This window comes from Phocoena phocoena, chromosome 13 (genome assembly GCF_963924675.1).
Source record: "Phocoena phocoena chromosome 13, mPhoPho1.1, whole genome shotgun sequence".
Lineage (NCBI taxonomy): Eukaryota > Metazoa > Chordata > Mammalia > Artiodactyla > Phocoenidae > Phocoena > Phocoena phocoena.
Genome location: NC_089231.1, coordinates 66,413,896 through 66,441,820, shown reverse-complemented (window position 1 = coordinate 66,441,820; position 27,925 = coordinate 66,413,896). Strand labels below are relative to the sequence as shown.

The window sequence follows — 27,925 nt, the reverse complement described above, 5'->3', positions numbered from 1 at the left end:
CAGGAGCACCCTTTCCTCCCCCCAATGGTAGGATGCAAACATGGGACTTCAGCAAAGAACGGGGGACGGATTTTACCTGCTCATGGTGCCCAGAGGTGGCTGCCGCTTGCTGTGAGAGGAATCAAGAGCAGAGATTTCGAAGGGGCAGGCAGAAGGCCCATGCTGGCTCCAAATGGACAGTACTCGGCCCACCGAGTAGGGCAGAGAACAGAAGACCTTGTCTGCTATGGAGGTGGGAGACCGTAACCCTTTCAGACCCTGGGTAAACTGGGTCAGGAAGAGCCTCTGCATGGTGGGCATGTGGCTGGAGCAGCTCCGTTTTTTTGTCCAGATTCGGTAACATCCCGGGGAACAAAGTGCTAGGAGTGTGTGAAGGCCAAGGACGGAGCAGCCCGCTCTGGTCTGGACTATGGTGGTGGCTCCATGGTCTTGGAGAGGAACTGGAGGCTGCAGTGGAGGCTGGGCGCCTGCTTGACAGTAGAGGCCAGGGTCTTCCCTGAACATGGCCACCCCAGGACAGTCGTGGGCCAAGAAGAAAGAGAAGGTCCACTTGGGAGGTGAAGACGGGCACCGGCGGGCCTCTCCTAAGGCGAGCCTCGCGGGTGCACAGTGCTCGGGAAAAGTCCTTGGGGACTCGGTCCCGCACTCGGAGCCCGACTTCACGTGAAAGGATACTGGGAAGATTTCGGAACCAAACAACAGGGATGGCATCTTGTCGCTCAAATCTATGAAGCTCATTTTGATGGCTTCGAGCGAATAAAGCGTCAAGGGTTTACTGTTAGGCCTCCTGTCCCAATCACTACGTGCCAACCATGGATTCAGCTGTGTTGTGCTGTAGGAAAACCCATCCAGGAGCCTTTTGTATCTGAGCCGCTTGTAGCTTTTAGCCACTGGAAGAAGGTCAGAGGAACACCGCCGATACCGTAGCTTCTGGGTCTTTGTGGCTGGGGCCAGTCTGGAGGCAAGGATGGACAGCTTGCTGAATAAGGCTGATTCTTTGGTAGGCTTCCGAACATTCAGGCTACGTGAGGGCTGGCCTGGAGTGGCCTTCTGCTTTGGTACGTGGCTAACAAGGCTCCTGGCAGGGGCTGTTTCAGGTTCCAGTTGCGTGGGTGCAGACACAGCATGTGAACTGAGAAATCTGTGTGCGTTTGTGGGGATGGTTTCAGAGGAGCTCTTTAAAAATGTAGAATTTCTGATTTTACTTATTTTCCTCCCCATGTTGACTAGCTCCTGGCAGGAAACTTTCTTACACGTTCGGTGGGGCTGCTTCTTTAAGGGAAGCACTCCTTTCTGATGTGAAGTGTTCCCAAAGGCACCGTGTAGTTCATCACGCCCAGCGGAGTTGGGGTCTTGTGCTTTCCGGGGGACACCATGGAGGCAAGGGCCTGCGCAGGACTCAATGTCCTTTTTCGATGGGCAACACAAGCTTTCCTCCTTTGGGTCTTTCAGCTTCTGAAACCCTGCAGCAGTGTCGCCTGTGGCTGGCTTTGCTAGGGTGATTTTTTTCACCACAGTGGGCTCAGCTTCGCGATCCTTAGGTTGGCTCTTACTTTGCGCCTCATCTGACAACATGTTAGATGATGTGTATCGTTCCAAAGCTGCATGTGCTTCTTTTTGATGCATCTGTTCCTCTTCCTTGTAGTCCGAAACCTTCTGGCTCTGTTGGTCTTCGGCATCACGCAGCATCCTCGGGGGTTTAAGATGGGTCTGAGACACCTGGCTCATGTTATCACCATAAACACCTTCTCTGACAGTCATCTCTTCGGACTCCTCCACAGCAGGAAACTGACCCCGTGGTCCCCTCTGGTGTTCTGTAGTTTCTTCTCTTTTCACTTCGGTTTCTGTTTCCATCGTCAAAGGCAAACTTTCCGCAATGAGGGCTGTGCCGCTTTCTTTGCTAGGATTACTCTTATCCCTTGGTGCTCTTCCTTTCATCTCAGGCAGGACCATGCAGTCCTTTACATTCTCACAGGGCATTTCACCATCTTTTGGTTTAAAAAGGTTTTTCAGGTCAGTTTCCTCACTATTCATAATTGTTTCTGATTTTTCTTGAGACAACGGATACAAAGGAATTATCTCAGTGGATTTCAGGCTTCCCGGGGGAACAGAGTTCTCATCTTGGTGTCCAGAAGATGTCAGTTCTTCTGAGGAAATTCCAATGGCATTTCCCTTGTCATGCTCAGAATTTATTTCTAGTCTTGATCCTTTAATCATTCCTTGTGTTTCTCTCAGAGATGCTTCTTTAGCTCGCTGTTCAAGATGAACATAATTTAAAGACACATTTATTCTATCCAATACTCTTACATTTGGTTTATGATCTGCCACAGACCCTGTCTCAGGGGCACAAGAGTCTGGACACACTTCCATTTCACAGTCTTTTAACAATCTGCATACTTTCTCTTCATGTGATTTTTTAATTTCGAGAGAGTCTGCTGTCGAGGAAGTAGCATCTTGGGAAACTGAATCCTGGTCCATCATTCCCATAAATGCAGCAATAGGCTCTCCTCTTTTTGACAGCACACTCCTTGAGGTTTCCTGTAACACTGGCCCATCCTGCCTTGCACCCCCATCAAGAGTACTAGATGCCCTTATGTCCAGAACACCTTCTGTGCCCTTATCACTACAGCCTGTGGAGACCGTGTCTGCCATACCGTCTATGGGTTCCTCACAACCAGAAATCCTTTCAAAGGCCCCTTTCTTCAGGCTTCCACCAGACGATGAGCTGTTATTGCCTGAACCAACTGGCAGATCCTTCAGGCTGTGGCTCACCTCTCCATTAGGTATTGTGACCACCTTTCTCTGGTCGCTGCCTAGTGTCTCCTTAGCTGGGTTATCTTCACTTCTGCATTCATTGGATCTGTTTGGGTTACTCTGGCAGCCGAGGGCTTCATCTGCCTTCTGCTCAGGAGTTTCAACTGGTTGGTTCATGTTTTTAACACCGGGGAACATAACAGTAGGAAACTGGTCCAACAATTTTTCAGGACTTGGAATGTTTGCAGGTTGGTTTAATCCCTGTGCGGCACAATCACAGATGTTATGTTTACAAAACACAGTCTCTTTGGGTGTGTCCTGTTCTTTTTCTTCTAGCCCTTCCTCGCTGGGATGGATGTGACAGGTGGAGTGGATGGTCCTGTTTGGAGCCTCACTATTTAACATGCCTGCCGTCATTTCGTTTCTGATCTTACCTCCTGGAAGCCTGCCTTCAGTTTCTCCCCCATCTGGCTCACTTTCCGCCGATGTACAACTCACTTTATGGATGCAACTTTCCACGGAGGCTTCTCTCCCTTGCGGGCGGTGATCGCTGTGCTGAAATGCATTTTCATACTTGGTTATCAGACAGTTCTCAACTCCCAGGATGATTTCGCTGGGCTCCAGGGCAGCATGGGCAGAACACGCACTCTCCTCTGGGACGTTTTTTCTTACACAAGGGCAGCTAGAGAGAGCCCGAGATTGAATGCTTTGACATTCCATGGCAGAGACCTCTTGAGGTAAGCCTGCTGCTTCTTTCTGATTTGAGAGAAGTCTGGAATGCAGACCTGCTCCTGAATCAGCTGTTTCAGTTTTTCTTTCTAGGCTTTCTGATTTGCTGTTTAAGGTGGGATTGTTTGAAGAGGCACCACAGGTTCTGTCACCTGGTGGAGAGATGTCTTTCATTTTTGTCTTTACAGGAACAGTCTGGGTACCAGCAGTGACATCTGCTCCATCCTCTGACGGAGGGTGCTGGCTCTGTCGGGAGCCCTCGCTTGCTGCTACAGGCATCTCTTTGTCAGTTGGCAACTTCGCATGGTTTTGAGAATTAAGGGACACTTGATTTAAAACACATTCACTTCCTTTTTTGTTTACAACTAGCTCGTTGGCATAAGGAAGTTCATTCACCTCCCTTGCAGCACTCTGTTTATCTAAATGGGGACCATCGTCCTGGGAGTTCTGTACAGCTATTTCTGACTCAGGTCTGTCATCAAATTCTAGGGCTGGCAGTAACAGAGCAATGTCTTTCTTGGGTTTCAACACCTCATTTATAGAACTTATCTGGTCCTCTGGCATTAAACTCACAGGGGATTTTCTTTCAATCAGAAATCCATCATGTGATGCTTCATTTAACTGGGTGCTGCCTTCCAGATTTCTCTGGGTGCTGACTAAGGAGTCAGAGTCTTTACTGTAAATCTTTTCCCTTAACATACCGGGCTCTATAGTGGTTGTCTGTTCTGGCTCTTCAATCTGCATTGAGAAGGAAAAATGGTTCTCTTCAGAGTGTGTGCCTGGATAGCTTATATTAGCAAAAGTTCCTCTATGGTCCTCATGATTTGCCAAGTTATCTTGAATGTCCAAAGTGACTTTTAAATCATTTTTTTTAAACATTATTTCCGTGGCTTCAGTAAAGGAATTGGGCATTAAAGAACTAGAGCAGTCTGTATGGATACTGCCTTGAGGGCAGTAGTGATCGTGGATATTTTCTTTGGGGAAGTCAACAGCCTCCTTTTTTCCAGAATAGTGACCAGTAGCATCCTCTTCTGCTTGCCTGGCATTAACAAGAAAGAGTTCCTCTCTTTCACTCCTGGGGTTCAAAGGCTGTTCATTTTCTTCTCTAGAAGCCAAGTTCTTGCTTTGATCGTCCCCATCAAAGCAGGAACTGTCTGTCTTTTTAGCAGATCCCTTTGGCAAGCTATCACCATCAAAACCACACTTTTCTGAGGATGTTGTTCTGGATTCTGGACCAGACAAACATGATGTGAAATGTGAAACTTCAGAATTTTCTTCTAAGGGTTCTACAATAACCACCTTTCTCATGGCTTTGGGACTACCACGTGCAGAACTGTGTCTCTCACTATGGTGGCCAGGAACCTGTTGGCGATTGTCATCTGCTTCACAGACAAGTTTTAATATACACAACTCTTCCTTTCCATTGTCCACTTTGGAAATGGCACTCTTCCCTGGTAATAATGACAACCAAGGAGGACAGGTTTTTAGTTCTTCACATTCTTTTTCTTTAGTTGCTTCTATTAATCCAGGGTCCACAGAGTTTAAAGGCTCTAGGGAAACTAACGTGCTAGTCTCTGAAACCTCACCACTGGTCGTGATTTTGTCTATTTCTGGGTATCCGCTGCACCCAGCTGAGAGACCTTTACTTACATGGCCATTCTCGTGTCCTTCATTATTATCCGTCTTAGTCCCACTGACCTTCATACCTTGTACTTCCTCAGTAGATTTTAGCAGAGTTTCAGCTGTAATTTGTACATTTCCTTCTGCACAAGAGAAAGAAATCCAAATCAATATGTAATCATTAAAACAAACAAACCATTTGCTATATCATCATAAATTTCATCATGCACCAAACGGCAGCAACAAAAAAGACCCAACTCACAAAGAGAATTGCAAAGTTAGTGTTACAATACCATTGGCCTTGTTCTTCTCTGCAAAATATGACAGAGGGCCAAAAGAGTACCTGGAAGAAACAGGTTATTTTGAACAAATGCCTTTCTTTAAATGTTACTTACTTAAATGCACTTACCTAGCTGGACAAATGAATATAATGGGGAGACATATGCCTAATTCAGATCTTAGGAAGCTTCCATCCTAAAGCATTAATAAAGTAGACTCACAATAAAATAGCTTATATTACTAAATGACCATCTTCTTAATACTTGAATAAACAATAGATAAAATTATCTCTTTGACAAAGAACAGTTATACATAAAACCTATGTAAAAGAGATTACTCTTTAAGTTGAATATTAGTCTTGAACCCAATTACCTGCAATGCTTGCCTCCCTACAGGACTGGTCATTAGTTGGTAATTATTGAAGGTGAGTGATAGGTACACAGCGGTTTAATACATTCTCCTTTCCACTGCTGAATAAATGTGAAATTTTCCGTTACAAAATGTTAAAAAACAAACAAAAAACCTTTCTAAGCAGAATATAAACACAATTCATAAAGGAGTTTACTGCACAGAGTGTCTCTGAAATTCTAGGCACACGATGTAATATAAAGAAGTTCCCCAAACGTGCTAATCTACAAAAGATTTTTCATCCTTCTCTCTTTACAGAAAACAAACCCGAAGCTATTCACATTAACGTAAATGTAAATGTGTATATGCATGTACGTATGCATGCATGTACATAACAGGACACCTGCATTAAGCAGATAAAGCAAAATGCAAATCCATCTACAAATCTAATTCCCACTAGAACGTAAGCTCCACGAGGGGAAGGATCACATTTGTTTTAGTCTCTCCACCTCCCTACTGTCTAGCATAATACCTGGTATGTAATAGCACTCAATAAATATTTGTGGAGTTAATAAATGACTACAGTTGGGTGACATCAGCAAATGCTATTAATAATGTCTTCCTAGGGCTTCCCTGGCCATTTCTTAACTAGTTCTGAGAGCAGTAATTTTGAGAGAAAGAGCAGTGACTCTGAAGGCAAGCCAGCTGGGCTCTGTGATGTCACCCACCTCTCTGAGTCTCCTTTGTAAAAAGAGGGTAAGTATACTTACCTCAGTGTTACTCTGAGGATTAAATTAAATGATACATATAAAATACCACCTGGGGGCTTCCCTGGTGGCGCAGTGGTTGAGAGTCCGCCTGCCGATGCAGGGGACACGGGTTCGTGCCCCGGTCCGGGAAGATCCCACATGCTGCGGAGCGGCTGGGCCCATGAGCCATGGCCGCTGAGCCTGCGCGTCCGGAGCCTGTGCTCCGCAACGGGAGAGGCCACAACAGTGAGAGGCCCGTGTCCCGCAAAACAAACAAACAAAAAAACCACCTGGTACAGTGCCTGCCATATAAAGGAAAAGTGTTTTTCCTTTGTTCTGCTCTCTCTGATTCTTATTTTACTGAATCTGAGAATAGCTTAAATGATAAACTTAATAACTAGGCTAGGACACAGCATTTAGAAATACTCAGAGTCACCAAATACTAGATACATAAATGTGTGCTGCATTCCATAAGCGTGCAAAGCTACCAATCACTGACAAAAGGCAGCCTTGAAATCCTAATGGTCCACAGAGTATTCATCTTTGAAACTGGCCCATTTTCCATATCATAGCAGACAATTCTAACCTATTCATGAATTTCTAAGCAAAATACTCCAAATGGTTTTACTATGTCTCTCTGCTAGACGCAGCAGCATTCATGAAACCGGTCATGTATATTCTGGCCCCTCCCCTCACTATATCTACTCAGGAAAACACTAAAACTCTTCATCCAACCCCAAACCATTTACTGTGTAAGGCACTTAAGGCAAGATTCGCGCTTAGAGCCCCCACCTGCTGGAAGACCACCTGTTTTCCACACATCCAGTCTTAGTGGGGAGGCCGGGGAGCAGCCACTTCCCAGGTGGTGAGCAGAGGGGCGGGTGGGGAAGAGGGGTTGTGGACAGCACGAAAGCAAAATGATACTCTGCCCACTCTTTTGGCTTGTTTTTAATCACATTTATTGTGAAATCACAAGGAACTTTAAAGGAGCCTTTAAGAAAGTTTTCTATTTATTAGTAAGCTTTCAAAAGGCCATGGAACACTGACCTGGGTACTCATCTGTAATGTGGGAGAAAATGAGTATCCACATCACAGGACTTGTAAAGATTAGATGAGTCGGTGACCTGTCCGTTACTTCTGACAAGTAAAACTGTCAGAAGTGCCAGATGGAGTCCACGCTTAGTGAGTGCGAACCACTCCCCTGGAACTTCACTCCCTTGCACAACATCTGTATCAAAGCCTCTGTAAGGCTGCTTCTCAATTATGTGTCTCATTTATCAGCTCCATGAGACTGGATGTATGTGAGGGCAGAAACTGGATCTTAATGATCGCTGTGTACTCAGTACCCGACTGTGACCCTGGAGACTGGCAGGTACATACAGATGTTAGCAGAATGAAGAATTAAATGAGGGAAGGTGTTAGAAGTATTAGGTACACTGGAGGGTGAAATGTGTATTCTGTGAGGTATGTGCCCACTTAAGAAGCACAGGTGTTTCATGACCTCAGCTGAAGATCCTGGATTTGTAGTTCTATGATAACTGCTTAATGGTGCTTGTAGCCTCAGAAATTGACAAACATCCTAAAACTGGTATGAAAATGCAACGGACACGTAACAGCCAAAACAATCTTGAAGAAGAACAAAGCTGGTAGACTCATACTTCCTGCTTTCAAAACTTACTACAGGGCTTCCCTGGTGGCACAGTGGTTGAGAGTCTGCCTGCTGATGCAGGGGACACGGGTTCGTGCCCTGGTCTGGGAAGATCCCACATGCCGCGGAGCGGCTGGGCCCGTGAGCCATGGCTGCTGAGTCTGCGTGTCCGGAGCCTGTGCTCCGCAGCAGAAGAGGCCACAACAGTGAGAGGCCCGCGTATCGCCAAAAAAAAAAAACAAACAAACAAAAAAAAAAAAAAAACAAAAAAAAAACAAAAAAAAACAAAAAAACAACTTACTACAAAGCTACAATAATCAAGTCCAGAAACAAACTCTAACATTTATAGTCAGTCAACTGATTTCTGACAAAGGGACCAAAAAGAATACCTTTCCAACAAACGATCCTGGAAAAAGTGGATATCCACATGCAAAAGAATAAATTTAAACCCTAGCTCACATCACACAAAATAATCAACTCAAAGTTGATCATAAACTTAAATGTAAGAGCTGAAACTATAAAACTCTTACAAGCAAAACACAAGAGTAAATCTTCATGACCTTGTGTTAGATAATGATTTCTTTCTTTCTTTTTTAAAATTTATTTATTTATTTATATTTTTGGCTGCCTTGGGTCTTTGTTGCTGCATGCGGGCTTTTCTCTAGTCGTGGCGATTCGCGGGCTTCTCATTGGGTGGCTTCTCTTGTTGCAGGGCACAGGCTCTAGGCGCGCAGGCTTCAGTAGTTGTGGCACTCGGGCTCAGTAGTTGTGGCTCAAGGGCTCTAGAGCACAGGCTCAGTAGTTGTGGTGCATGGGCTTAGTTGCTCCGCGGCATGTGGGATCTTCCCAGACCAGGGCTTGAACCCGTGTCCCCTGCATTGGTAGGCAGATGCTCAACCACTGCGCCACCAGGGAAGTGCCAGATAATGATTTCTTAGCTAAGAAACCAAAAGCACAAGTGATTAAAAAAAGGAAGACTGATAAGCTGGACTCCATCAAAACTAAAAACTTTTTATACTTGAAACTAAAATAATATTGTAAATCAACTAGACCCCAATTTTTTTAAAAAAGTTAAATTAATCAATTTTTAAAAATTAAAAACTTTTGTGCTTTTTAAACATTTTTTTTTTAATTAAAAAAAAATTTTTGGCTGTGCCATGTGGCATGTGGGATCTTAATTCCCTGACCAAGGATTGAACCCACACCCCCTGCAGTGGAACTGCAATCTTAACCACTGGATCGCCAGGGAAGTCCCAAAACTTTTGTGCTTCTAAGAACAACATCAAGAAGCAAAAAGACAAACCACTGGTGGGGAGAAAATATTTGCAAATCAACCATCTGATAAGGGATCTGTACTTAATATACATAAAGAAGTCTTACAACTAAACAATAAAAAGACAAAGTCTAATTTAAAAATAGGCAGAGGGAGCAGAGCTCCCCATTTCTCAAGTGTTGTCTGTACATAGTGACTTCCTTCCAAAGAGCTGACAGTATGGAAAGGGGGAGGGGGAGTAACCTTACAAACACCACTTCACGTTTATAGTAAGTACCCTTGATATGTGATGAAAGTGGCACTTTACCTGTGGGAGTTTCCTCTCCCAAGCCCATAAATAACCCTAGTCTTAATGAGAAAAACATCCGACAAACCCCAGTGGAGAGGCATTCTACAATACACTCGACCAGCATTCTTCAAAACTCTCACCATCACCAAAAATAAGAAAGTGTGAGAAACCATCATAGCCAAGAGGAGCCTAAGGGGTTAAGAGGACTAAATGTGAGGTGGGATCCTAGATGGGACCCTAGAACAGAAAGAGGACATTAGGGAAAAACTAAGGGAATCGGAATAAACTATGAACTGTATAACAACACTGGTTCATGAGCTGTAACAAATATACAATACTGATACGTTAACAATAGGGGAAACGGGGAGGGGGGGGCGTGGGAGGGTGTGGGGTGTGGAGGGGAGTGAAGGTTGGGATGGAAACCCTCTGTGTCATCTGCTTAATTTCTCTGTAAATCCTACACTGCTTTACAAATAAAATTATTCATTTTTTAAAAAAGAAAAACAAAAGGGAAAAGGACTTGAATAAGCATTTTCCCAAAGACATACGAATGGTAATAGGCACATAAGAAGATGCTCAACATCATTAGTCATAAGAACAATGAAGATCAAAACCACAATGAGATGTCAATTCACACCCATTAAAATGGCTATTATTCAAAAGAAAACAAAAGATAACTGTTGGGGGCTTCCCTGGTGGCACAGTGGTTAAAGAATCCACCTGCCAATGCAGGGGACACAGGTTCAAGCCCTGGTCTGGAAAGATCCCACATGCCACAGAGCAGCTAAGCCCATGCACCACAACTACTGAGCCCGTATGCCACAACTACTGAAGCCCGTGCGCCTGGAGCCTGTGCTCCGCAACAAGAGAAGCCACTGCAATGAGAAGCCCGCACATCACACAGAATAGTAGCCCCCGCTCGCCACAACTAGAGAAAGCCCGCGTGCAGTAACGAAGACCCGATGCAGCCAAAAATAAATAAAATATAACTGATAAAGGATGTGGAGAAATTGGAACATTTTGGGAATTCCCTGGTGGTCCAGTGGTTAGGACTCGGCACTTTCACTGCTGGGGCTCGGGTTCGATCCCTAGTCAAGGAACCAAGATCCTGCAAGTTCCAGAATGCAGCCAAAACAAAACAAAAACAAAAAGACCATATGTTGTAAGGTCTCATTTATAGTGTCCATAACAGGCAAATCTACAGAGACACAAGTAGATTAGTGACAGGAGGAGGCTGGGGGTATGTGGGGATGGGGAATGACTGCTAACAGGTACAAGGTTTCTTTGGGAAGTGATAAAAATTAAATTATTGAAGTATACACTTTAAATGGGTGAAAATTATTGTCTATAAATTATATCTCCATGAAATTGTTTTTTCAAAAAGTGCTCATACTCCAATTATAATAAAAGTTACATCAGAAAACTCAGACACCTCTTTGGTGTTATCTCCAAATGACCCTAATTCAGGACAGACATGCTGGAGGCTGACAAAGATTCAATAGCATTTCCATGACAACATTTTCCTGGATCAAAATTTAAGTGGCTAGGCATGGAAACTAAATATGACGTAAGTTTTGGTTTATCCTGCATCTTGTCCTTGGAAAGATGTGTAATGGGTTAGCAATGTTGAAATGCCTTATAAAAGGAAGCTCTCTGGTGGAGGTTCACAAAGGCTGTCTACTGGTGGTAGGATTGCGGCAGACAGCCCTACTAGTTCCGTCACCTCCTATGCTTGTACTGACCACTGGACACCTGGCTTTCTGAATTCCAGATAAGTCAACAAATAATGCGTTAGCATTCAACTCCTCACCTGTAACTCTTACATATTGCTGGTGGGAATAAAAAAGGGTACAAGCATCCTGGAAAACAGTTTGGTAATTTCTTGTAAAATTAAACACATACTTCCCAAATGACCCAGCAGTCCCAAGCCTAGGTATTTGCCCAGGTGAAATGACAACTCAAGTTCACACAAAAACTTGTACAAGGGACTTCCCTGGTGGTCCAGTGGGTAAGACTCCATGCTCCCAACGCAGGGGGCCCGGCCAGGGAACTAGATCCCGCATGCATGCTGCAACTAAGAAGTCTGCACGTCACAACTAAGACCCAGCGCAGCCCAAATAAACTATAAATAAATAAATAAATGAAAGTAAATTAAAAAAAAAAAAAACTGTATGAAAGTGTTTACCGCAGCATTATGCATAATTACCAAAACTGGAAACAACTCAAATTTCCCTCGAATGAGAAGCAGATAAATCGTGATACAACTAGACGACAGGATACCTTTCAGAGGTAAGAAGCAATGAGCTACGATACACACAGCACTGTGGATTAACTGTAAATGCACTACACTAAATGAACAAAGTCAGGCTCATAGACTTCCCCCACATGATTACGTGTATACGCCATTCTAGAAAAGTCAAAACGATAGGGAAATAACATGGATAAGTGGTTGCCAAGGGCTGGGGGTGGCAAGGACTGACTATAAAAGGGGCCTGCAAGAGATTGCTGCGTGATGGAAATGTTCTTTTTCTTGATTGTGCTGGTACAGTTGTGATTACACAATTGTATGTATTTGTCAAAACTCATAGAACCATATACACACCCAAAACAAGGGTGAATTTCAATATATGTAAGTTATACCTTAATTTTTTTTAAAATGAAAAACTAGTTCCCCAAATGTCTACTACACCTCCTCGTTGTAGCCTACTAAATGGGTGTGGTACTGGCTGATTTTTCAACTTTCCACTCCCCAAAATGTAAATTATAGGAGGATAATGACGTAAACAGGGAATACAAAACATGAGATAGTAATTCCAAACTATACAAACAGATCAGTAAACTCCAAGAATCTGGATGCATATACCACCTAAGGGCTTTATTGATAGGTTCATTCCATCTCCTTAAAATGCTTAATTTATTCACATAATAGAAATAGAGGCTATGAAAAGATTGTTTCAACTTTAGTTATTCTAAACAATTTAAACTATCTAGTTCCAAAAATTATATAAGGTAGCTTTTCCCTCCTTGATGATTTCACCTCTGCGTCGAAGTTTATTTCCTTAACGCTCTTCCAATTTCTGGTGACCCTACTATTTCAGAGGATTCCCACATAAGCCTTAACGGAGACTGTTACTATGGGAACTAAGTCTCACAGTAATTAGTGGGAACTAATATTTGTATTTTTCCTGGAGCCCATTCCATCTTTCTTACTCAACCTTCCCAATCAAGCCCAGTTACAAGGGAAAAAAATTGATAACATTAGTTTTGTAAAATATTGAACAGAAAATTATGGTGAAACAGCCAGGTTAACACTCAGAACAGCAGGGAGGGAGAGGCACAGTCAGAGGGCCTGATGGGACGTTCTTCCCTTGTGAAATGGCCTCTTGACTAACACCCAGCACTGGTCCCCATGCCCGCTTCTCTCAGATCCGCCTTACGGCAATCAAGAAATAGGGAATGATATGCAAAATAGCATTCTACAAATTAAAGACTCCTTTTGGTTAACACAAAGGTCCTTTTTATTAAGGAGTCAATCGTGTTCTCATTTTACTTCACTGAACCACAGCAGACAGAACGACTGTAAAGAGCCTCAAAAGCCTGGAATCCCATGTGAACCTGGGAGTGTGCTGTGAACAGGACATTTATAGAGAGAAGGAAAAACACCACAGAGAAGGGAGCTGCACCAGGGTCACTTACTAGATAGCTCAGTACGGGGGACACAAATTCACCCCTCAGCAAATTTATAAATTATTACAGAACACTGACCTCAGAGGTGTCCCCATTTCAGAATAAGCAAAACTTAGTATAAACAAAACTATGTACAGCAATTTGCACAGTGCTCAACGGTACAAACGCTCACAACAAAGGTAGCAAGGATCCATTAGATTTCCATCAGGAAAACTTAAAATATCTAATATGTCTAGAACTAGGAGATACAATCCGGGGCAGAGTGAAAATTTTGGCCGCTGCGGCCCCTGGAGAGACAGTACAACCAGATTTCCAAGAAACATCATTTAATTCTCAATTCTGTAGTAAATGGTAAGTTAGTAAATGTTTGACCTTGACCTTGGCAAAGCAAGCTGAAATGCTGGTCGCACGACAGTAGAGCATGTGCATCTGTTTAACTCAAATCCGTGGTGGCAGCTGCACGGCCTGCTTGCACCCCCAGGGCTCAATTCCTGCGGAGACCTGCCTGCTTAGAACCCTCCTTTCTGCCTGGCCATAACTGCCTGGGACACTGGACAGCCGAGCTGGTTCCCGCAAGTGTAACACAGGGCCAGCTTGCAAGGTTCTCGGGGGCTGCATGGAAGAACGTCTCACAGTCGGGCACTAGGCCATCGCTGCTAAAAGTCAGGCAGAGCTGCCATTTCCAGGCTCCCCCACATGAACCTGAGAACCTTCCCTATGGCTTGGGAGGAAAACAATTTCATTTTACTAATTTAAGTCACTAATGAAGAATGGCATTAGGACAGGAAGAAAAGTGCCACAGAGCAGTTTATCTGAGAACACTTTTCAGAAGAGCTCAACTTACCCAGGTCCAGTGGGGACCAGCTTTTTAGGTGGAGAGTACCCAGGTAAGTCTGAGAATGCAGATTTCGTCATAGAAAATAACTCTGGTTCTCTTGTTTAAAAGGTCCATTCAGTGGTTAAATGTAGTTCATACCATACACAGTGAATTTTGTGATAAGATGTGGGTGAAAATACACCAACACACCTACGACTCAGTATACCAGTACTGGAGCCTCACTAAAAAGATCCAGGTGGGGGCTTCCCTGGTGGCGCAATGGTTGAGAGTCCGCCTGCCGATGCAGGGGACACAGGTTCATGCCCCGGTCCAGGAAGATCCCACATGCCGCGGAGCGGCTGGGCCCGTGAGCCATGGCCGCTGAGCCTGGGTGTCCGGAGCCTGTGCTCCGCAACGGGAGAGGCCACAACAGTGAGAGGCCCGCGTACCGCCAAAAAAAAAGATCAAGGTGGGGACAGGTGATGGCACTAAACTGCATCCCTAATAAAGCCCTGAGACTGGGTGAGACATGCACAAAGCGACATTTCTCATCTTCAGAACTTTACTCTCTACTGGACAGCCAAGGCTTTGAGCCACAGAGAGAATCTCCAGCAGCAGGAAGCAGGGTGATAAACTGGGACAAGCGTCCTTTCTCATAGGGATGGTCTGTGCTTCCTTTTCTGTCCAGGCTACCAAGAAGCAGAGTCAAATCTGACGTTGTATCACAGTAACAAAATGTTCACACAAACATATTTGCTGTATTTTTTTTTTGCAGTTTTGATTATTCTACATTGTTAACCTTAATTATAAAATAGATACACAGAGTCCTCGCTAAAGTTGCCTAAGATTATTTTCAGCCTGGGGCGGTGGGAGAAGAATCTTGGCTCAGCACTCTTCTGGGCCTCAGCTTCTTCCTCAATCAAATCAATCAAATCAATCAATCAATCAATCAATCAATCAAATTAAAGGCAGTATCTCAGATGCCCATATTCAACAATGGTTTTGAGGAGTAAACGAGGTAACGGAAGTGAGAAACTGTTCTGCAAACTCTCATGGTGACCGGGAGTGGACACGCCGTCCACGAGAACAGAGCAGGATGCCCTGCACAGCCAGCGGTGGTTCCTCCCCGTCCACGTGAACCCTTCCACACAGCAGTGCAGCTTTATAAAGTCAAATGAAAGATTTCACACCAGCATTAAGGTTCAACTCACAGTCAATGCGGACTCATTATAGAAAAAGTGGGAAGCAAACTTTTGTCACAAATGAGGCATCGCTCGATCATACCAGGGGCCTCCAAGTACGTCCGTGGGCAATGATATCAAGAGCTGCTACAGTGAAGTCCATCTGGCAAGGCAGGGACCTAAAATCCTCACGTTCCCAGTGTGAACTAAAATTGTGTGTTTAATAATGGAAGAAGGAAAAGATGTGAGAGAAATAAATACCTTTGTTCCTCAGACCATCTTCAGGGAGGTCCGTGCATAGATATTCTTTGCTTGCCTGCATCAGGAGGTCCTCCTGCGGTAAGAAAATCCAGCCATCAGGAAGGATCCAGAGACACCCAAGCTCACCAATGCCAATGATTCTCTGAGAGTCTTCTTTCCAACTCCTGGAAATTTGCTAGCAGTCACAAGGACTGGGAACTGAAGCAAACCTCAAATTCAAATTAATATAATCAATAAAACTTCCACTTCTCTCGAATTTGAGCTTGAAAAGCCAAGTTTCCCAAGGTCTGGACAACAACAGAGGTTTAGAATGCTGGGCTGCAGATCCAAACAAAACCCTGTAAGTATCCTCTGAATCAAGAAACACATTGATGCAATGTGATCTTAATTAAGTGAAAATCTGAATGGAAACCATCAGGAAGTTGAATGTAACTCAGTCCCTAACCATTCTCAGCATCACATACTCATTTTTTTCTCAAACTTCCTGGAAGGGCTCTTTTTCCTTTTCATCCCTGTTCACTGGAGGAGGGTATAAGGAGGAACACCATCAATGACAACCTACAGAGGGACTTCAGGAAAATGGGAAGGGGCAGCAGCAGCAGCGCATGTGTGGCATGGGGCCCCGTGAGGAAAGGGTCCGACCAGGCTGACCAGCTGGAGACACTGACAGACCAATGATGGCTTCTCACATCAAAGTTTCCTTCTGGGTCACCTTTTTCTCTGTCCAAAGATTTTTTTTTTCACATGGATTAACTGGTAAGTAAAAGATTCTGACACAGCACTCACTTAAATTGACAGATGGTAAAATCACTGCTACAATGCTTGATAACTTTTACAGCACTTAAAAAAAAAATCACTGCCCACATTCTCCACCAAAAAAAATCCCCCCCCAAAAACCCTAAAACAAAAACAACAACAAGGCTTCCCTGGAGGCGCAGTGGTTGAGAGTCCACCTGCCGATGCAGGGGACACGGGTTCGTGCCCGGTCCAGGAAGATCCCACATGCCACGGAGCAGCTGGGTCTGTGAGCCATGGCTGCTGAGCCTGCGCATCCGGAGCCTGTGCTCCGCAATGGGAGAGGCCACGGCAGTGAGAGGCCCGCGTACCAAAAAAAAACAAACAAAAAACAACAACAACAAACAAGCAAAACCATTTCATTTCTAAGCAAAGTTCTGTGGTGGAAACAGAAGATCAAAGTGATGGCAAATACAGGTGGACACAGGAGGAAATAAAGCATCATCACATCACTGGAAGTGAGAGAAGAGGCCCGGCGTGGAGTGTCATGTACAAAGCTGGACTGTTCCTTCACTTTCTATTGCAACTTCAGCGTGGAATGCTTTTGCACAGCATGAACTTAAAACAACCATCTCCCACAGAACTTACGTGTTACCACGTTTGGCCAAAAGAGTATAAATTCTAGCGTGATGCCAGGTCAAATTTATTTGTAAATGGGGAGAAGAAAAGCTCTTACTTACCGTAGAAGGAATGATGGAATTAGAAAATCACCATTTGGCAACCATCACAGTGATAATTATCTCAAGAATCATCAATGGATGTTAAAACTAGTTGCTAAAAGTTTGAATGAGAAACAGAAATATTTACATAGTTTCAAAATATCTCCCCACAAGATACTTAATAATTATGAAGGGGAAAATAGTACCTTCACAGTGGAGAAGCCTGGCAGACCCCACCTGAACCAGGTGATGGCAGTTCCCCTGCCCAGGAATGAGGCACCTCAATGCCAGGCGCTTGCTGAGAGGATGCACAGGAAGAACCACATCACTTCTGTGGGGTTCCTGACCCCGAAATGCACAACCAGGATCTAATCATGAGGAAACATCAGACAAACCCAAACTGAGGAAAATTCTACAAAATAAATGGCCTGTACCCTTTCACGTGCCAAGGTCATGAGCTGAGAAAATGTTACAGATTAAATGAGACTAAACAAACATGACAACTGAATGCCACAAATGATCCTGGACTTTTCCTAGACCAAGAAAGCATTTTCTTTTCTTTTGCTACAGAAGACTTCAGTGGGACGATTGGCCAAATGTACTCTGATCAGTGTTAATTTCTTGATTTTGATTAGGGTACTGTGGTCACCTGACAGAATGCCCGTTGTTTGCTAGGAAATACACAGTCAAGTATTTAGGCATCACGCCTGCAACTATATGCTCAAATTATTCAGAAGGGAAAAAAAGCAAATGTGGTAAAATGTTAACATGTGAGGAATACACATGAAGGGTAATGGGAATTCTTCACACTGCTTTTGCAACTTTTCTGTAAGTCTCAAATTATTTCAAAATAAGAGGTTAAGAAAACATCATTATTTGTAGTTACCCTTGATCCTTTCTCCAAAATGATACTACCCTCCACACTTCCAGTTCTCAGACTGAATGTCTGAAGCATTAGATTAGATGCTATTTAGAGTATTTCTTCAGGTTAATACTTTATGGGAAAGGCCAGGTGCTGGAGCAAAAGCCAAGGGGTGAGGAGTCAGATGCAGCTCCGTTTCAGCCGCAGGACTCCCACTTGCTAGCTTTGCTGCACAGAGTGCATGCTTACAGGTGGTTTTATAAATGGGGACTACAGACACCTTGCAAGATGCCCCGTCAGGACGGGTGCTCCATGAGCAGAAGCTCTCACCATCCAGTAGACCTTAGACCTTAGATCTCACTTTCCTGTGAGAAAAGCCAATAGGACTGTCACCAACAGAGCCCAGTGTCATCTGGAGTGACCGCCCTAAGCTCTTCTGGGCCTAAAAGAGACTGCAGTGAGAGCTGACCTGCCAGCAGCATACAGGTCCCCTTCAGATTCCCATGGACTCTGGTGAGCTCATATGATGAACCCTAAGGGCTCCGGCTCCTGGAGGGACTGCTGGGATTTTAGTCTGGCCCCACCTGCTGCTCTAAGGAGATGTCTTAGCTGGAGCCTGCACACACCCTGGTGCAGTGCCAACCTGACTGCTTCAAGCCATCCCCACCCCCCGCCGGCTCCCTGCTTAGCCACGACTCCTAACAGTGAAAGGGAGCAGCAGACGCCAGGAGTGACAAGACTCCTCTCTCCCCCTGCCTTGCTGACTTCTGAAAGTTTCTGAGTTATGAAAAACAAGTTTCCCCTCACAGAGGGCTTTGGACCCTACAAAGTTTTAAGTCTAGATATGATCAGGAATTGACAGGGTTGAAAAACAGTGTGAGGCTGAGTCCAGATGTGAGGGACCCCCAACCACCAGCACCACGGCAGTGGGTGATCTTCAGATCAGGTGGGAGCTCAACCAGCCTCGGGTCCCAAACGCAGATGAAGGAACAGAACAGACCGCTTGCGAGCAATGCCGTGTAGCGTAAGCATCCTGTGTGCAACTCCCTCCATCCCCTTGAGCCAACCGATCATGTAATAAACACTTGCAGAAATTTATCAGACACAATGTCCTTTTCCTACAATATTTTATCAGCTAAGTGTTCTAAGTTTCAGGATTCCTAGAGGTAAAGTCCTAAACATTTCTCTCTACCATCTAGATTTTACTAAATCTTGACATCTGATCGTTAATATCCTAACATTCCTTGCAAAATCTGTTTCCAAGATAAAAGTTCATGTGGATCCCTCTTGCAAAATCAAATGAGATAATTGCAGTAGTTTGTAGCATTATATAAACTATATAAAATACGAAATGCCACGTAATAGTGCAATTTGTCAAACTGACAGCAAATTCTCTGCCTCAGCCTGGCACAGCCAACATGTCATCCTCTTGCCCACTGCTTGGAATCAAAACCAACTTAAAATATTTCTCCAAAGTTTAGGCAGATTTTAGGAGTGTCTTGAAAACCATTCTTACTGTTCGTCTGTAATCTTATTTCCCATTAAAAGCTGGCTGTGGGGCTTCCCTGGTGGCGCAGTGGTTGAGAATCTGCCTGCCAATGCAGGGGACACGGGTTTGAGCCCTGGTCTGGGAAGATCCCACATGCTGTGGAGCAACTAGGCCCGTGAGCCACAACTACTGAGCCTGTGCGTCTGGAGCTTGTGCTCCGCAACAAGAGAGGTTGTGACAGTGAGAGGCCCGCACACCGCGATGAAGAGTGGCCCCCGCTCGCCGCAACTAGAGAAAGCCCTCGCACAGAAACGAAGACCCAATACAGCCAAAAATAAATAAATAAAATAATAATAACAAAGCTGGCTGTTTATCCTGGAAAAGACGCAAAACTGATTCATTCCTATGAGGCTAGTATTGAGCCAGAAAAAAAAAACCCACAAATATCTTTAGGAGGGAAATGAACATACACCAGGCCCTTCAGCTTTTATAAGCAGGGTAGTTATAAGCTCCTCAGGGCCTGAGGTACACCTGAGCCATGAGCCCTGGTTGTAAGCAGATCTCGCTGACCCCCTCCAAGACTGAGCTTCCTAAGCTGGAGCAGTGGTGGTCCCAGCTTCAGGTGGGACTGCCGACACACTGAACACACAATAGGGCCCCAACACACAGCAAATGAGATACCTTCCATTTCCTGGCACTTGTGGGAACAGCAGTGATCATGTTCACAGTGAAGAACACTGAAAATAAACAAAATGTTGGATCTCTAGATGGACCTTTCAGTTTCCTACGCTGTAGGACAGTAACTTTAAATCTTTACTGAGCCTAAAAAGGAATTTTCCTCCATGTATCTCAATTCAGAGAAACTTTAAATGAGGCACCAATCACGTTAGCTGGGTAAGGCATTTAATAACAGTCCGCCACAAGGATTTATCTAAGAGAACTGCTAAACTAATAAGGAGAAAGTTCCACCTTAAGTCCCAGCAATATGTGAATGGTGCTCTGGGCACTTCTTTGTCACACACTTTTAACAATATGAGCTGAGAACCACGGCAAACCATCACTGTGGGGACCATGGGACCCTGGCAGACCGGGAGAACACCTTATGGCCACCAACTGTACTACTGAGAGTGTGAAGTTCAGATTTTTTCACCTTTAAATCACTGAAAATGAGTTATTTCCAAGATTTCCTTTTAAGCAAACAGCAAGCTGCTTCACACTATTGCAAATTTCCCTTAGGATCAGAGACGCTCAGGGTGATGAGGAAGGAAGCTTAATGGGCATTTAGCATAACAGCCTTTCCCTTAAGTAAAGTCACATAAATTGCACAAGATTGGGTCTTTTCTGAACATGCCATTAAATAACAAGTTTCTCCAATAGCATAACATGCCTCGGGTGATCAACAGCCATTGTGCTTCCTGACTTGATGTCTCCTGTCCATATGCTTTCAAATATCTGTCGAAAGATGCGTACTGAGTCTTCATATGTTTCCGCTAACAGACAATTCAGAACTTTTTCTGTGTCTGTGTTGAGCATGAATGATGTATCTTGAAGCCAAAGCTTTTACAACACGTTCACCCCGGCAGATCTACCTCTGTGTACAGCTTACATCTAAGCACCAAGAAAAACAAACAAACCATGGTATAGAGTTTTCACAGATACAAGGATGTAATGTTCAGCACAGGGAATGTAACCAATATTTTGTAATAACCTTAAATGAAGTATAACCTATAAAAATGTCAAAAATCACTACATTGGGCAATTCCCTGATGACCTAGTGGTTAGATTCCAGGCTTTTGCTGCCATGGCCTGGGTTCAATCCCTGGTCAGGGAACTGAGATTCCACAAACTGCGCAGCCAAGAAAACAAAAACGACATCACTATGTTGTACACCAGAAACTAATATAACGTTGTAAACCAACTATACTTCAGTTAAAAAAAAGAAAAGAAAGTTGGTTGTTCAAATCAGGAAAAAAAAAGTTTTCAATGTCAAATCACCTGTGTGGGATGTCGCATACCCGTCTTTCAACTTTATTCTTAAATAAGACCAGTCTTTTCCGTATCCTGGTCCGTAACCTCTGTGTGCACCGTAGTTCTTGACCTTCCTCCTGTGAGTGCAGAGGTCACAGCTGAACGGTTCTTTCATCACTCAGCGTGGCTCCTGCAGCTGTCCCTTCCACGCATCTGTTCCCAGACTCTTTCCCCTCCTTGTTTTTGCCTTTCTTGTCCCCTCCTGATAACAGAATATCCCAGATCAAAGGACAAAAGTACCAGTTACAGGTACTTATAACTTTTTGACACAATCATAAGGCAGGAAAGAATGATTTTTTTGCTGGTTTAACTTTTCATGATTGAAATATTTCATGACTGGAATATTTATTTTAACTTTTTAAGTGGATCTTTATTTTTTAATTTTTTATTAAATTTTTAAAAAAATATTTTGGCTGCACCACACAGCATGCAGGATCTTAGTTCCCCAACCAGGGATTGAACCCTTGCCCCATGCAGTGGAAGCACAGAGTCTTAACCACTGGATCGTCAGGGAAGCCCCACGTGGATCTTTAAAGAAAATGTCAAGTACAGTCACAAAAGGACAAAGACTGTATGATTGCACTTATATGAGGTCCCTAGAGCAGACAAATTCATAGACAGAAAGGTGGCGAACGGGGGTTACCAGGGGCTGGGGGAGAGCATATGGGGAGTTATTGTTTAATGGGGACAGAGTTCCAATTTGGGAATATAAAAAGAGTTCTGGAGATGGATGGTGGTGATGGTTACACAACAACGTGAATGTACTTAATGTCACTGAAGCGTTACAAATAATAAAAATGGTAAATGTTATATGTATTTTACCACAGTAAAAAAAAGCCAAAAAAAAAGTTAAGACCAACATTTAAAAATAAGTTGCTTCATAAAATAACGTACTTTGTTTTTCTTTTACAACAACAACCAAAAAAAAAACATAAAAACAAAAACACAACTAATAATGACCTTGAGAGGTTAAATGAGTGAATGAAATGAATATTTAACAAAAACAGTTTAGGCTTCATCAGGGCCCAAGGTACAAAAAAGCATAAACTTCTAATTCTAAATATTGGTGCTGCTCTTCTCCATGAACTGGGAAATTCACCAAGCAGACTTAACTTCATTAAATTCATTTAATTCATGCACTCCACGCCAGAAAGTGTAGGTGGCCGTCCTTCACAACCACAGCAAGTTCTTATTCCTGGAGCCGAGCTCTGTTGAAGTCAGTACCCTTCCGCCTTGACTGATTTTGGTTCAGAGGGAACAGAGAAGAGTGGGTTAAGTGATAGCCTCTGAGTACTTTTCTCCAAACTGGAGCCAGTGCACGATTGTGAGCCTCTTTGTTGGTTTGAGATGAACAACAGCTGAAGGAAAAAACTTTGTGGAATGCTGCTAAAGGCAAATCAACTATTAGAACAAAATCACAGAATGTCAGCATGGAAAAGAACACCTCTGAGGTTGCTTGTCTGAGTTAGAATCCCCTTTGCTATATTCCTGACAGTCACTGAGCCTCTTCATAAATAGGACTTCCCTGAGTAACCTAAGCCATTTCTAGCTGGTCTAGCTGTTAAAAAGCACCTCTCATACTGAGTTAAATTCTGTCTCCCTCTATCAAGAAGAGGTTTTTGTTTTGTTTTTTAATTGTTATAATATTTTTAAAGTTTTTAAACATTTGATTTAGAAATATCTTTTACATACACCAAAAAATTGCAAATATTGATCAAAAAAATTTCTTGTATAGTCTTCATCCAGCTTTCCCTAATGTTAACATCTTACATAACCACAGTATAGTTATTAACACTAATAAAATACTAACTAGTCTTAAGACCTTATTCAAACCTTGTTAATGGCTCCATAACACCCTTTTTCGGGACCAGGTTACAATCCAGGCTCCCAGAATGCATTTAGTCATCGTGCCTCCTCAGTCTCCTTTCAACTGAGAGGGTTCCGTACATATTCATCTTTCATAACTTTTGGAAAGAAAGTCCCTTGGTTTGGGTTTGTCAGATGTTTCCTCATGATTAGATCCTGGTTGTGCATCTGGGGGGCAGGAACCCCACAGAAGCGACACGGTTCTTCTCTGGCTCATCCCTCCTGTGTGTACACGTGTGTGTTTTATACAAATGAGCATACACTTGTACACTTGCTTATTTCCCCTTCTTTCATGCATGAAAGGGAGGATACTGTAGAAAGTCCTTCACAGTTTGCTCTTTTCACTTAGTATATCCTTTGCAGAAGAGTTAACAGCAGCAGGCCTGACTGTTATTCTAAGAAAGACATGCTTACAAGGGTAGCCTTGGCTAGCATCTGGGAACTTAGATTGCAGGAGAGTCTCCACTATTTCCTAAATGATCAGAGTGGCTCATGACACCTATACAACAATGTGATTCATGGGGAACCCCTGCTTTCCTCCTGTGACGTCTGGGATTTTGGTATGTGCCAGCCAGAGGATGCCCATGTGACCAGCCTGAACTCTAACAAGCTTCCATGGTAGACATTTCACGTGTATGAGCAGAATTTGTTCCCAGAGGAAGTGAAGTGTGTGTGACTACACTCGGAGAGGACTCCTGGGAGCCTGTGCATGATTTCCTCTAGACATTGCCCCCATGCCCCTCTTCCCTTTGCTGATTGTTTTATGTCCTTACACTGTAATTAATCTTAGCTGTGAATATGACCATGTGCAGTGTCCTGTGAATTCCAGAGAATCACCAAACACAGAAGTGGTCTAGGGGACACCTGTACCTGTACATGGAGATCTTCATTCTTTATTACAGTTGCACAGGGCTCCAGGGAAGGATGTTTATATACCATAGTTTATTCAACCTGTCTCCTATATGTGGGCATTTAGGTTGCTTCCAACATTTTGCAATAATAAACTACGCTTCAAACAATAACCTTGTGTATACATATTTTTATGCTGTGGGAGGTGTATCTTCAGGGTAGATACTCTCTAGAAATGAGAGTTCTGGGTCAACAGGTCAGGGCATAGTTTTGTTAAGTGTAGCCCAATTCCTCTTCTACAAGGTTGTATCAGTATGTGTTCCCACCAGCCATGTGTGAGAATAGCCCTTTTCCTCAAAGCCTTGCCGACCAGGTGTGTTGTCATAATTCTTCATGTTCACCAATCTGATAGGTTTCATAAAAGTAGTATCATGGGTTGTTTAAATTTGCATCTCTAATTATGAGTGAGGTTGGCCATCTTCATATGTTTAAACACAATACACACACACAAACACACATGTACGCAGTGACTTATCTACTCAAGTGTCTCCTCCATTTTTCTATTGGGTTTTTTCATTCCCCAATTTAAGAGGTCTTTATACATTAGAGATATAAGCCCATTATCCATGATATACGTTGCAAATATGTCCTACCAATGTGTCAGTTGTCTTTTGACTATGTTTGTGCTGTTTTTTGCCATCTAGCAAGAGTTAACCTGGGGTCCAAAGATGTCTGGAGTCTGCAGACCTTCCGGGATGGCATGTCTGCTTTTCTGAGGCCTGCAGCATTCATCCAGATTTCCAATAGTGCTGTGAGCTAAGAATGTCAGGAGCTGCCACCGTCCCACCCGTCTTCCCCTGAGCTTAACTGTGCCCAACAGAACTGCTCTGCTCAACCCTCCAAAGTCGCAAAGGCTTCTCTCATTCCTCCTGATTTTTCAGGAAGACCCAGCAACTCGGCTTCCAATGGGGTATTTTCACGTTGTGTCCTTAGTGTGAATTCTTATCCATGAATACATTCTTCCCACATGACCCCAGGCTCAATGTGAAAACGAAGGGACAGGCTCTGCTTTGGCCAGGAACCCCAACACTGACTCATTCCTTGCTTCCCCTCTGCTCCCCACCCCATCCTCCCTGTATCTTGAGCTCATCTGAGTGCTGGGTGGGTAGGGGAGAGAGAACCATGAGGATGATACTCTAGGTACAGGCGAACCAGCACACAAGCACATAACCACCACCTCTGTCCAGGCAACACATTTTGTTAATGTATATTAAGAGCAAACTGGCTTTTCTTGGCAGCTAGAGTCAATTCTAATTAACCAGTTAAAACGTGTAGGGTTTCTGTTTTTCACTTCTGTTTTCCACTTGTGTGTAGTTCCCTTTATGAAAACCAAGTACAAAATCTTGCATTTATATCTATTAAATTTCATTTTGCTTTACACAATTCAAAATAGAATTTACCTCTGGTGGAGTTAAAAGGGAGAAAGGGAATGGTTTAGAAAAGGAATAGGGAGACAGTAATCTTCTAGTTCTCGAGTTGGGTGGTATGTATATATGTATGTATATACACGTACTGATATAAGTATGTTGTGTTCATTTATATACGCATAATTTCATTTTATATCAAATTTTACACGAAGAAAACTTTCCATCTTGTTAGACGCAGCCCACCATAGCAAGGAGTAAGGAACTTTGGGTCTGTTACCTTGCTCATTTAACTATATTTTTAAGGATAGGTCACCACAGCATAAAATCTGATATTTTTTTCAACTGTTACTTCACGCTTTATCTATTCTTAATTATGGTTAATATACGCAGCCTACTAATGACAGTCAATTGCCCTGCAACCTGTGTAAAGAAATGATGTATTTTTATCAGGTGGGGAATGGGCTTCCTAGCCCAGGAAGCCCAGAGAATACGAATTTATTAGTACATAGAGCAGGGGTTGACAAACTACAGCCTGTGCTTATAGACAACACTTTACTGGAATACAGCCACACTAATTTTTGTAAGAATCACCTATGCCTGCTTTCAAGCAACAATGGCAGAGTTGAGTAGTTTCAACAGAGGCCATATGGCCTGCAAAGCCTAAAATATTTACTTTACGACCCTTTACACAGAAAGTTTACTAACTCTTGATCTAAGGCACCATCCAGGGCAAAGAGTAAGCTTTCTAGTCCACTTGGCAGGTAAAACTTCCTTTAGGAATTGGCGTCCATCAGGCTACCTTAGCTCACTAACCATTGGTCTCACCTAACTAATCCCTCTTATTCCAATATCAAATTCACAGAGATGAGATTTTCCATGCCATACCAAGCAGTGATTCCACTTTTCACTGTGTATTAGTTAAAGAACTGGCTTTCTGATTTAAGCTTCAGCCTCTCATGAAGGGTGGTAGCTTGGATCAGTCCTTTGGAGATCATCACCTCTGACGTACAAAAGATATAAGTCAAGCTTCTAGACCTGCAAAGCTTAGGACTTACTTCTGAAATATGGAGACCCCGCGAGGGTATACATCCTATGAAGCCCTAGCCGGGTCAACAGCCTCCCTCAAAGATACCCCTGTGACACCTCACTCTATCCTAACCATGACACTACCAAACCTCAAGGAACGAGTACACATCATTCCTTAACATCAGGCACAGAAATCCCACACGACCATCACAAAGAGACTCAACATTCCATATACAGTAGCTGTGTCAGAGGACTGACACGTTTTCATGAGATAAGCACTTCCTCTCCTCAAGTGTCTGATGCAACACGAATGTTTTTAAAATCATCAAAAGAAAGTTAACATCAAAATCAACATTTTGGAAATGCTTCAAGAATAAATCATAAGCTACCTGTCAGACTCTGTACTTTATTCTGAGAAGTGTTAGTCCAGTTGGAAAGATGCCATCCCCACTCAACTGATCTGCATCAAGATCTCATTTCTTACCTGGCTGGGGCAGAGCTTCTCTTCCGCAGCTGTGGAATATTGATGTGTGTCTTCCTTTGCTCCCTCACAGGGGTCTCTTACACTCTCCGCCTGGTCCCCTCCATCTCTGAAGACCTTTTGCTCCATGCTGTTGGCTTTCACTTCCCTATCCAAGATCCCAGAAGCCACAGAACCTTCTGCTGTGGGGTCCACCAGCCCACACCGCCCAGGCTCACCCCCATGGTCCAAGGTCTCAGGGGTTTCTTCACGACAACTTTCCACAGGAGTCCTCTGCAGCTCCAAGGGCACTGCCCTACTCTGACTTATACGAGAGCTTGAGGCTCCAGGTTTTACATCTGGAATCGCACTTGGCTCAGGGTCAGCATGAAGCTCTTTGGAGACACTCACTGGGAGTTCAGAGTATAATTCCTGCACCTCGGCAGACATGGAGGAATCGAGTGGAACGGGCTGGGTCTCTACGCCGGATGACAGCATGGGGGCAGATGCAGATATGGAGTCAAGTCTTTTACACCAAACGGCTCACCCTGACACAAATCAAAGGAAGGGATAAAAGTTTAAAACCTTGCACGGTAGTAGAAAGCTGTCTCAGCTTAAACTGGCTAAAACAAAGGCAAAAAATTCTAACTCAAATGCCAACATTATCTGGCACCAAAAAATTCTCTGTAAGAGACTGAGTTTGAGGAAAATAAATACCTTAAACCTTTAATAGACATGTCTAATTTCAATGCAAATACTGCCTTGTGAACAATTCTTAGTATAAATCTGGATTTAAGTGAGATCTCATCAAATGTAGATGAGAATAAGA

The 27,925-nt window shown here is 43.6% G+C and overlaps 1 protein-coding gene across 1 annotated transcript in view; it reads right to left on the bottom strand.

Annotated features, from left to right (window-relative positions):
* PRR14L (proline rich 14 like) overlaps positions 1-27,594 on the bottom strand; it is a 44,290-nt gene extending 16,696 nt beyond the window's left edge. Inside the window, exons 1-3 of the mRNA XM_065890474.1 lie at positions 27,121-27,594; positions 15,636-15,708; positions 77-5,246 (exon numbers count right to left, since the gene is read on the bottom strand). Coding sequence (XP_065746546.1) covers positions 77-5,246; positions 15,636-15,708; positions 27,121-27,594 — 5,717 coding nt within the window. The remainder of the gene's footprint in view (positions 1-76; positions 5,247-15,635; positions 15,709-27,120) is intronic.
* Between the last annotated feature and the right edge of the window lie 331 nt (positions 27,595-27,925).